Genomic DNA, 11,686 nt, shown 5'->3' on the forward strand with positions numbered 1-11,686 from the left:
CACTGCAACTTTGATCCTCCCACAGTGGTGAAATGTAAATTTGCACACGAAATGCAGGGGTATTTATACATATTATTATATTTAAAAACTGTAGCATAGTAATTATAAAAAGATATGAAAAATATAAATATGATATAATATATCATAATGTGGGGTATTTCCCCTGGAGGAATTTTTTATTTTACTTTTGAACTTGAATGTAAAGTTGTGATTTGAATGGTGTTAGAATAGAAGTGTGCCAGGTTTAAATGTGAAATAAATACAGAGATTGAGAGAATAACAGTTTGTATAAATTGTTTTCATTTAAAAATATGGATTTCACACGCTGGTTAAATTTGTGGAGATAATGAGGATTTTGTGGGAATGAAGACAAATCTGTGTTGAAGACATTCGTGTGCAAATGTTTAGCCATTATTGTCCTTATTGTTAGTATTATTGGCATAAATCAAATCAAATTCAAGTTGGAACCGGAAAAGACCAGGGCCTGTCAGAGGGTGAGACAAAGCAGGGCTTGAATTTTTGAGGACTTGTATTCAAAACACCTTGTTTTTTTGTAAGTACTAATAATCAATTTATTCTTCATGGTTTCTTAAAGATGATTAATTATATTCATATTAAAAATCTTATTTATTATCTTGAAAACACTGAATCCATTTGAAAAAAATTTAAACATGTATTTTTCCCAACCAAAGATCCAGATATATGGATCCAGATATATGTGAAAATATAAGCGTTTTGAATTTCATTGGGACGTTTTATTTTGATTTGAAAAATCAAACGGGGGAGGGCGGGAGGAGTTTGGGTGTGACATCACTTCCGGTTATTCACCCTCCAAGATGGCGCTGCCCACGACTGACTCGGTGCATTGACTTCCCTGTGCAGATTTCCCGGTGCCCACCCGCGGGGCGGACGTCAGCTAATGATTATTGATTAACTTGACGCATTATTGATGATCTGACTCGCGGGGTGAGGTAGTTTACCGGAGCCCTTCTTTTTTTTAAATAAAGGCTAATATCAACGGCTAGCGTTAGCCTACCTGTTAGCCGAATGCTAATATTGACGGAAGGTGACTGAGAAGCGGCGTGTTTTCTCTCCGTCTCCACGTTCGCGGGCTCTCCAGGTCCCGCAGTTCTCCACCCGGTATTAGTTGTCCATCCACGCCACGCATCATGGCTCTGCAGAGGATGTGCTTCAAGCTGAAACACACGGTAAGACTTCTCGTGAGCGGACATTCATAGTCGCCAATGACATGAATGGAGTGTAAATATAACACTTCTAATGTGTGTGTTTTCCAGCCATAATATGGATTTATTTCTCATGTTTCTTCTCCAGGTTTCACGTGTCCAGGCCCTGCACACCAGCGGAGCCCGGCACCAGATGGAGGCCGTGACCCCAGAACCCGAGCCGGAGCCTTTCGCAATCTTCCGAACCCAAGAGGGTGACCCGGTGAGGAAGTGCCGCCACTTGTCGCAACCCCTGTGTGTGTGTGTGTGTTTTTCTGCGCCAATGCTGAACATAGCCTACTTTGTTGCTGTCCCTCAGGCCCTGCAGTCGGAGAAACACATCGGGCAGTATTACACCCTACCTCCAGCTCACGTCCGAAGCCTGTTCCCTCAAGGCCTGCCGTGGCGCTTCCAGCAGCAGGTGCGTTCTTCCTCTTCATCTCAGAATCTGGGTCACGAAGCGCAGTATGAAGGAGCACTTGTGTCATCCTGCGTTTCCGAGCACAGCTAAAGGCCCTGGAATATCAAACAAAGCAACGTTTATTTAGTTTATTGTACTCAGATCTTTTGGCAATTTTAATATATTCATTTAGTCAGTCTTTAATTCTGTATTTGTGTGTGTATTTGTGTGTGTTATAAGTGATCTCATTTACTTGGAGAAAAACAAGTGGAGAATCATAAATGAAAGAATGCAAATATGATTATGAAATAATAAAATACAACATAGAAGGAGGTTGCTTCAAATTAAATGAAGTTGAAAGATTTTGGAAGCAAGAATAATTGGGCAGTAATAATAAATCGTAAAAGATGAGACTGTCCGATGAAGTGGGTGAGCAAAGGCAGGATGTCTAAAAAGCAGATTATGTTTAGAAATTAATGCAAAGAGCAGATAGTTCGCATAAAGTAAATTGAAAATAATCACACTTGCCCCGCGAAGGGTGGAAAATCAGCAGTAAATATCTTAAAATTATCTTGAATTTAAAAACTCTCTCAAATTATGTGCCTGAAATTGCCCTAAATCAGCTATATTTGACATCAAATGATTTACAATTTGTAAAAACACAAGGGAATTCACGACACAGACTGACCAGGAATGCTCACTTTGTTCCAGGCAAAGACGTTCAACGAAGCGGCGGTGATGGTGAGGCAGCCGGCTCTGGAGCTCATCTCGTACCTGCAGAGGTCTGACTACAGCACGCCTGTCCAGAGATACGTCCTCTGTATCCTCGGGAAGCAAAGAACACATTCTGCTCCTTCTGCATCTGATGGCAGAATATTGTGGAGAACACACACACACACACAGTAAATTCTGAATATAAGCAGTGAGTATTGTAGTTTTACTTACAGTGCCACCCAGTACTTATACTTCTCAATCAAATCCTTCTAAGTCAGGGCTCGGCAAGCTTTACTATTTAAAGAGCCATTTGGAGCCATTTCCTCACAGGAAATAAAACACCGGGAGCCACACAACACTTTTGAAATTTAAAATGAATTAACACGGCATATAACGTAGTTTTTATTACCTTTGTGCTATGTTTAAAAAAAATGTGTTGCATTTTTTATAAGTCAATGAACAACTGCAGAGAAAACGAAATTACATTTCTACATGCAGGAAAACATTTTGAACTACTCTGAAAAAAGCCGTTGGGTTGAAATTTACTTTTAAGCAAAATACTCACTGTCTATTTGAGACCTTCTTGTATTTATGAACTTAAAGTATCCAGTGGCAGCAAAGCAAAAAATGCCGTCCTCTCTGTGTGGTGTCATCCTTTTACTGGCACATGCCAGTAAAAGTTGCTTAATAAGAACGACAAAAATATTTTAACAGATTTTTTTTAGATGTTAAATGATCGCCATCATCTCTTCAACTGTAAAAATGACATTTTAAAAATGAACCAACTAAAAAAAAAAACACATTTTAATCAAATATTTGTTAATTATGCTCAAAGGCCACGGGGGGGCCGCATCAGACAGATCAAAGAGCCGCCGGTTGTCGACTCCTGTGCTAAGTTAATGATAGAAAAAGAATAATTGCACCCATTGTTTGTACGTGAAGAACTACTCCACCTGTCTGAAGTTGCGATGTAATGTGCACGTGCGTTGGCGTCGTCTATGCTAGCAAGGTGTTTGTACCTTATCAGCTGCTTCAGATGGACCACAAGGCGGCGGGAAGAGCCTGTCGCTCTGTCATGCCATCCACTTCTGCTACATGCAGGGATGGCTGGTGCTGCACGTCCCCGACGGTGAGGAAGAAACAGAGCGTGCACCTTCACACACACACACACACCTGTTTTCAATCGTCAGCTGAGTTGTGTGACTGGTGTCCGTGTTTGCAGCTCACACCTGGGTGAAGAACTGCAAGGAGCTGCTGCCCTCGTCCCACAGTAGCGGCCGCTTCGACCAGCCGCTGCAGGCCAGCGAGTGGCTGCGCAACTTCAGGGTCACCAACGAGCACTTCCTGTCCAAGGTAACCCTGCACTTCCTGTCCGAAGAGGGCGGGGTCATGAAGCAGCTTCTTCAAGAGACTCGAGTGAATTATTGTTGATAATTTCCAGCCTAAATGTGCAAATTTCTCAGTGAAGCATTTCAAATGTCACCTGCTAAAGTGAAATTTACACTGAAGAATAAGTTACTCAGACGCGGATATTCCCATGTTGCTACATTAGCTTCCTCAGCTAATGCTACGAGCTAACTGCGCTACACGCTTCGGGTTTCTTATGGTGAAAAAAGTTTCATTTCCCCAAACATTGCAGCTCATCGGATGTGTTGACAAAATCACAGTCACTCCAGCATCTGAGACACACAGGGTGACTCCAGATATATTAAACCACTTCTTTCTTTAAATTTACTTTAAATTAATTTAAAGGGTCTAAAAATAAGGTATTCCTCCTGAAACTGGTTATTAATCCGTCTTGGGCGAAAACTTGCAAATGCTAATGTATCGTCACGCCAACCCTCTTATCCAGATTAAGACGAAGCAGCGCTACGTGTGGACGAAGAGGGAGCAGACGGAGGCGGGCAGCCCCCTGGGGGAGCTGGTGGATCAGGTGAGTGCGAGATAATTGCCGGCGCGCAAGAATCCCCGTCCATCCGAAGCGACCATGGGATGCGTTTGCCGCCGACCCTCAGGGGATCTCCCGCGTGAAGAGCAGCAGCGACGTGGTTGGCGCGGTGATGAAAGAGCTGCGGCTGCAGAGCGGGACACAAGAGAGCGGTTTCTGCTTGGCCGTGGCCGTGGACGGCGTCAACGCTCTGTGGGGGAAGTCCACCATCACCAAGGAGGACAGGAGCGCTGTAAGATAAGCGCCGCAGGACGTCGTGTCCACCCCGCTACGCGCTCGCCGACTGACGGCTGTGTCCTTCTGACAGGTGGAACCCGAGGAGCTGACCCTGGTCCATAACCTGCGGAAGCTGACGAGGAACGACTGGGTGAGGAAATCTTCTCCCCCTAATGTCAAGTCCCCGAGGCTTTTGTTCTCCCTGTTCCCTCACCTCATGCTCGCCCTCAGGTCGGCGGCGCCGTCCTCACCGCTCTGTCACACACTGGGTCCCTCTACACGCCGAAGTCAGTCTACCTGCCCATGGAGATGCTGGGAGAGGTCAGAGGTCATTTAGGCTGTCACTCAGCGCATCCTGATGACAGTGAATGGGATCAAAACAAAAAGCTGCCCTTTCGCATTTGAGATTATTCTGAGTGGTGATTGGCTCAATCATGTTAAACACTTCCTGTTTCTGTTGCGACAGACGGCAACAGGAAGCATGTCCTCTCCCTGCTTTGCTGTGATTGGCTATGGGAGAAAAATAGCAGAGAGGTAGCGCCAGGTGAACTGAGTTTAACCCCCGCGCGGCCAATCACAGCGCAGCGGGGGCGGGACTTACAATGAGGCGGACAGGAAAGAGTGAAACAGTCAGTCACAGCGGTCACTTCATCTTGATTGACGGCTCCTCGGCCAAAAGCCAAAAGGATGCCAAAAGCCCCCCACCCCCACCCATCCGGGAACACTTTGGCAACGTGACCTTCTCTTCTGTCGTCACCAGACGGGCTTCGACAGCATGGACCCCTTCATCCCGGTGTCGGTGCCCAACTACAGCGAGAAGGAGTTCGAGAGCTGCTATCTCTACTACCTGGACCGCCGCTGGCTGCAGCATCCACAGAGTGAGTCCCGCCTGCAGGAGGCGCCGTCCACTATAGCGCCGCTTGCCAAAAAAAGCAGTAGCCTCTCTTCTCAGCTGACGGCGATAGCTCACCATCTCGGAGCCTCGCCATTCCAGCTTCTTTCCCGTTGGTTTTCTTGCTGTTACAATTTGCCAACCGGCGATTGCACATGGCGTGGCTACAGCTAGCAATGTTCCGCCTGCATTTCTGCATTAACATATCATGTGAAATGCAAAGTCATGTGTTAATATGTTCACAAAGGACAGGGGATCCTCGACTTCCGTCAGAGATCCGTTCCTATGATCTGACGGGAGGTGATAGATTCTTTTCACTTGAGAACTAGCTTAGCCTGAGTCACTCCCTGAACCTGAAACACCCAAAAGTCATGCGTATGTATCAAGAAACAACACAGGAAAATGAAAGGGACAACATGAGATAAGGAAAAATGACAAAAATGAAACCATAATGTAAAAATGACTTACTAGCAATAAGATCGTCACCTGCGCTCATCTGCCCCCCTTTGTTTTCCAATGCCTCGGACAAGCTTTTCACCTTTTCAGGAATGAACACGAGGCTTCCAGCCAAAGAAGAAATAGCCTGTCCATCGCGATCCTCGAGCCCACTGCGGTTTTTTTTTTTCCCGCAATCACAGTCGATTTGGCAGAAGCCGATCCTCTCACGTGTTCAAGGATACAAACTTTATCCTTGATAATAGCCGGACTGATGAGTCCAATATATTGAGTCCAACGTCCAGCCAATCCTTATTGGCGTTTCTCTCTTTTTTTTTTTTTTTTTTTTTTTTTGCTTTTTAATTACTTTTAATATAAAGACTTAGGAAGCTGGTATGTTAGAAACCATGACGGTGGTTCACGCTCTCACTCTGGATCTGTGGTTGGTCACCAGGCCGATCGGAGGAGGGGAAGAAGGAGCTGGTCTTCCTGAGCAACAGGAACCCGGCGGTGCTGGAGAGGATCTGCGCCTCCCTCTGAGGACATGCGTCGGCACCTCGGGAAACATCACGCACGTCCACGTTTTGAAATGTAAATTATGATTCATGTTTGATAATAAAATCATTTGAAAAAAAGTCAAATCGGCATAAAAGGCAGTTTCTGTCACGTCCAGAGACATACAACTATAAACTCGCATATAGACATTTTGTAAAAATACAACCTTTCACTCTTATTCACAAGTCATCTAGAGACAACAATTCTTCCTTACATTCTAACATCCACCATTTCATTCACAATATATAAATACAACCACTCACCCTCTCATTCACACATCTTGACAATTCACCATCTCCAATGAACCTTCTGCACGTGTTTGGGCTGTCGGAGGAACCCCCTGAAGACACTGCGAGAACATGGAGACTCCAAAAAAAAGACCTACCTCCTGCTGTGAGGCAGAAAGTTCCAACCACTACACCACCTGGCAATTTTAAGGGTTATTTTTATATCTTGCAAATATTCTGGTGCCTTCTATGTCAGTTAATGGATTTATGAATGAATATTTAGAGTAATTTCTTGTAGATTTAAAAGTAATGATTTTTAAAAAAAAAAAGTTTGTTGGCTGGTTGTTGTTTTTGTCTGATTCACTCCAGCTGAGATTAAATGCCTGCGTGAATCAGCAAAAAGAAAAAAACCCAAACAGAAATAAAGAAAAGGATTGAATTGAACAGAACGAGGCGGCGGGTTGTTGGGGGAAAACAGCGCCCCCTGGCGGCGAGTCTGGGTAACGCCCCCCCCCCCCCCCCCCCCCCCCGACTTCACCGGTCACATGACCGGGCTCGAGGAATCAAAACAGGAAGTGGCGGAACAGCAAAGGGGCGAAGATGAAGGAGGAATCGCACAATATCTCCTCGAGATCCAGGTTGGTTTCATGAATGATCTTCGAAAGCTTGGAGGCCAGAGAGCGACGACGCTGACTGGACGCGGAAAGTTTGAAAAATGGCGCCGGCTCTTCTCCAGCTCCTCCTCTTGCTGGCTGCTGGAGCCAGCTTCTCTTCAGGTGAGGCGACGTCCTTCGACTGTGGAGGTGTAAACACACACACACACACACACACACACACAACTAACGTCCTTCTCCGCGCAGGCACCGGTCAGTGCGTCCGCCGGGATTTCGGCCACGGCTCGGTGGTCTGCGAGTGCAACGCCAGCCACTGCGACGCCCCCGGTCCGGCCCGCCTCCCTCCGAGGGGGGAGTTCGCCTCCTACCTGAGCAGCGCGGCGGGCAAGCGGCTGGAGGAGGCCAGGGGTCTGGTCCGGGTCAACAGCACCGGAGCAGGTGATGGAGATGGAGATGGAGATGGAGATGGTGATGATGATGATGATGATGATGATGATGATGCTGATGCTGATGCTGTATTCCCCTCCTCGTCCTACAGATGTGAGGCTCCAGGTGGTCCGGAGTCAGAGGTACCAGAAGATTAGGGGGTTCGGCGGCGCCATGACAGACGCGGCAGTCATGAACATCCTCTCCCTGTCTCCTGGAGCCCAGGACCAGCTGCTGAGGCAGTACTTCTCCAGCGACGGTACTGCACTGCTCCAGGAAGTACCCACGTCCAGAGCTGGGCAGTGTGGGGGAGAAACATACACACTTAAGAGTTGATCCAGAAAAGTAGCTGTGTGTGTGTGTGCAGGTATAGGCTACACGGTGGTCCGCGTCCCCATGGCAAGCTGCGACTTCTCCACCCGACTCTACACCTACGCCGACATGCCAGGCGACTACGGCCTGGACAACTTCACGCTGGCACCCGAGGATGTCAAGATGAAAGTCTGTGTTAGCAACTAACACACACACACACACACTTTCACACACACAATCGCATCATCTCCGCTCCCCTCAAACAGATCCCCCTCCTTCAACGAGCCCAGGCCATGTCCCCCCGGCCCCTGTCGCTGCTGGCCAGCGCCTGGAGCGCCCCTGCCTGGATGAAGACCAACGGGGCGCTGGCGGGGAAGGGCTCCCTGAAGGGCCGCCCTGGGGGGAGGGAGCACAAAACCTGGGCCCGGTACTACGTCAGGTGACGCCTTCGCCCGTCTCCATCTCCATCGCAGTTGTCGGGAGGCGGCGTGTGATCGTGTCGTGTTTTAGGTTCCTCGAGGAATACGGCAAACACAACCTGACCTTCTGGGCGGTGACCACCGGGAACGAACCCAGCGCCGGCATGATGACCAACTACAGGTCGTTCACGCTCCGGTGAGGTGGACCCCGACCTCCGAGAACCTTCTGTCCTGACTTGCGGTTTCGCTGCAGCTTCCAGGCGCTGGGCTTCACCCCCGAGGAGCAGCGGGACTGGGTAGCGCAGGACCTGGGACCCGCCATCAGGGCCTCCTCGCACCCGCGCACGCACATCCTCCTGCTGGACGACAACAGGCTGCTGCTGCCGCACTGGGCACGGGTGGTGAGTTCAAGGGCGGGCGGAGAGCGCGGGCGATCTCGTTGTCGGAGCTCAGGCTGTCACAGGGGAGGAGCTGCTTCCTTCAAAATAAAAGCGCATGTGAAAAAAGGCTTTTCTCTGATGTGGACAAAAATACAGTCGAACCTCGGCTAACAAACGTCCCCGATCACAAACAGATCAGAGCTTTTGAGCTGTGAACAAGCTGTGATCAACAGTCTGTACAACCCTGTAAAACAAAGATTCGCAAAAAGGCAGCTGATGTGGCTATAGGGGCGACTACGTTATCGAATCACAGATTTTAGGTATTAGAAGAAGTAAAAGTGGCTGTTAGTTTGGATGAATGAAAGACAGCCAGCTGGAGATAGTGTTAGTGAGTGTTAGCAAAGGACACGTTGAGTATTGTATGTTCTTGGTGCTGGAAAACGGATCAATGGGGGTTTACACTGATTTCAACGTGACGAACGGCGTCAAAAAATGAATTCAATTTGTAAGTCGAGCTTCAACTGTAACCCTTTTTAATTTAGACGATCGAAAAACATTTGATTGGCAGCAAGAGGTCTTAAGTCCCGCCCTCACCCAACCTTCCCACCCCATAGGTTCTAAGTGACATCCACGCTGCGCAGTACATCCACGGCGTGGCGGTCCACTGGTACCTGGACAACCTGGTGCCGGCGAAGCTCAGCCTGGACGTCACTCACCACAACTACCCGGAGTACTACCTGTTCGGCAGTGAGGCCTGTGCCGGCTGGAACCCGGCAGACCGGGGGGTGAAGCTGGGCAGCTGGAGGCGGGCCGAGCAGTACGCCGCCGACATCCTGGAGGTGAGAACTTCCCTGGCACAAAGAGCTTCTTTTACACGTCCTTATATACTCATGTTAGAAGTGGAAGAACAGCACTGCGGGACCTCGACTTACGGGTGCGTCGACTCGCGTTTTCCGAGATACAAGCCGTTTTGCTTGGTGAGATGAGCAGAGAGATGACTTTGCAGCGGGCGGGGTGAGCGTTTGACATCGATATGGCCGTCGCTGTCTATGAAGAGGTGTTTAAAAACAGTGGGACGCGCCACCCGTCACTCGGTAGCTCAAAGAAAATCGTTCACATCATCTGTGTGAACGAGATATTTACGGAGATTTGGTGCAGCAGACGGCAGGAAAGTCAACGGATGAGGCGTCGGAAGAGTCGTTCACAGTCGGTCGAGGATGGTTTTAAAAAGCAGGAGCGGCATTCACTGTCGCTAAATGAAGTTTAGCCATGAAGTGTACTAGTACTAGTTACATTTAACAACACAGTGTTTGTACACAAAGTAAGTAAGTAAGGATAGAGCACAAAATGGTGATCTCTGCCGCTGCCGCCAGCTTCTTTGTCCGATCAAGGTAAATACACTTTGTAAAACCAATTTATTTCTTTACATTCTTTATGTCTAATTATTTTTATACAGTATTTATAAACTATGTTTTTCTTCTTTTTAAAATACAAACGACGAAAACTGCTGGGCTGGAACGGACAGTTAGGGTTTCAATTTGAGCTCTGTCACGGAACTCACATGTCAAGGTATTGCTGGTAGACGATCTAGTGTCAGAGGTCAGGACTGCTGGCTGAGGGCGACCTCTGCTGGACAAACTACACAAACGCAGTTATTTCTCTTTTTTCCAGCGTCAACGTCTAAACAAATTAGGTATTTGGGGGTAAAAATATGGAAAGCAGAAAAACGCTGACTTGAGAGTGCAACTCAGGATTGAGTGTTGTAATGCTGAGTTAATTTCCCCGACACGTTCAGGATTTAAACCATCACGTGGTGGGTTGGACCGACTGGAACCTGGCGCTGGATCAGACCGGCGGGCCCAACTGGGTCAAAAACTTCGTGGACAGCCCAATCATCGTGGACGCAGCACGTGACCTTTTCTACAAGCAGCCTACCTTCTACGCCATGGCGCATTTCAGGTCGGCAGCCTGACTATCACATGAACGCCGCCGCCGCCACTGTCAGGTTGATGACCACTCCAGTTCCTGTTTCCTTTCACAGTAAGTTCCTGTGGGAGGGGTCGCAGAGAGTGGGGGTGTCCACCAGCGGGAAGAGCAGCCTGGAGTACTCGGCCTTCATCAGGCCGGACGATTCAGTGGTCCTCCTCATCCTCAACAGGTAACTAGTGAAAAAATATTTCAGGGCTAAAGAATACACAACCTCCAGCAAGAGATGTTAAAATATACTTAAAAGTTTAAGGACACTCCTTTTCACAACATATATATATGAATTTGTTCAAATTATGTGCAGTTACATACTTTTTTTTTCCTTTGTTGATGTCACCGTCCAGCTGCTCCTACTTGTAATTCTGCCTCCGGCCACTAGGGGGCAACAGTTAGCCAAATGAACTAACACCAGCTGAGCCTGTGGTTAAAATGTGTTTTCCTGCAGTGAAGCGTGTGCGTGTGTTTTTTCAGGTCGCCGTCCCAGATCCAGTTTGAAGTGTGGGACCCTGTGGTGGGTTTCATCCCCTCTACCGTCCCCCCTTACGCCCTGCTCACACTGGCCTGGAACACACACTGATAACACGCACAATCCAAAGCTTTTAATTTCAAGCTCGAGGCAGTCGACATCTTTCGTATACTAAAAACTACAAAAATGTCTGCCCAAATCTTTATTTTGAAAATCCCCAAATTAACCCCCCCCCCCCACCAAGGTGACTTGCGCCGGTCTTTATGTGCCTTTTAATTTCAAAATATGAAACCGCTTGCCTGTCTCATCAGAGTGAATTATAAATAATGTACAATTTGTAAATTTAATTTTGTTTTCCTTTTTTTTTTAAATAAATTTTGCTCTGCTCATCCTCAGGCTGCCCTTTTTATTCCCCCTGTCACCCATGAACACCACACGGGGCTAGGGTGGGGGTTTAAACGGGATTCCACGAC

General features: G+C 47.7%; 2 protein-coding genes across 5 annotated transcripts in view; both read left to right on the forward strand.

Moving 5' to 3' along the window:
- Window positions 1–6,469, forward strand: part of dap3 (death associated protein 3) — a 7,048-nt gene extending 579 nt beyond the window's left edge. The window contains exons 1-13 of one of the 4 annotated variants that reach the window (XM_086155525.1): window positions 830–966; window positions 1,121–1,208; window positions 1,333–1,446; window positions 1,543–1,644; window positions 2,335–2,443; window positions 3,374–3,466; window positions 3,560–3,690; window positions 4,190–4,270; window positions 4,353–4,517; window positions 4,593–4,652; window positions 4,733–4,822; window positions 5,262–5,379; window positions 6,283–6,469. In XM_086155525.1, the coding sequence (XP_086011651.1) occupies window positions 1,170–1,208; window positions 1,333–1,446; window positions 1,543–1,644; window positions 2,335–2,443; window positions 3,374–3,466; window positions 3,560–3,690; window positions 4,190–4,270; window positions 4,353–4,517; window positions 4,593–4,652; window positions 4,733–4,822; window positions 5,262–5,379; window positions 6,283–6,368 (1,188 nt within the window). In that variant the 5' untranslated portion in view covers window positions 830–966; window positions 1,121–1,169 and the 3' untranslated portion in view covers window positions 6,369–6,469. Of the gene's footprint in view, window positions 1–829; window positions 972–1,072; window positions 1,209–1,332; window positions 1,447–1,542; window positions 1,645–2,334; window positions 2,444–3,373; window positions 3,467–3,559; window positions 3,691–4,189; window positions 4,271–4,352; window positions 4,518–4,592; window positions 4,653–4,732; window positions 4,823–5,261; window positions 5,380–6,282 lie in introns of those variants that run through there. The other 3 variants (XM_086155523.1, XM_086155524.1, XM_086155522.1) reach the window with 3 other exon arrangements.
- Window positions 6,470–7,165: 696 nt separating this feature from the next.
- On the forward strand, window positions 7,166–11,602 carry gba1 (glucosylceramidase beta 1). The gene is made up of 11 exons (XM_086155521.1): window positions 7,166–7,386; window positions 7,471–7,662; window positions 7,763–7,909; window positions 8,018–8,151; window positions 8,229–8,401; window positions 8,473–8,562; window positions 8,635–8,782; window positions 9,376–9,600; window positions 10,557–10,720; window positions 10,803–10,919; window positions 11,219–11,602. Exons 1-11 carry the CDS (start codon window positions 7,326–7,328, stop codon window positions 11,322–11,324), a joined length of 1,557 nt encoding a protein of 518 aa, XP_086011647.1. The 5' UTR covers window positions 7,166–7,325; the 3' UTR covers window positions 11,325–11,602.
- Window positions 11,603–11,686: the final 84 nt, after the last annotated feature.

This window comes from Fistularia commersonii, chromosome 11 (assembly GCF_037954325.1).
Source record: "Fistularia commersonii isolate RoL2024-O1a breed Wild chromosome 11, RoL_Fcom_v1.0, whole genome shotgun sequence".
NCBI lineage: Eukaryota > Metazoa > Chordata > Actinopteri > Syngnathiformes > Fistulariidae > Fistularia > Fistularia commersonii.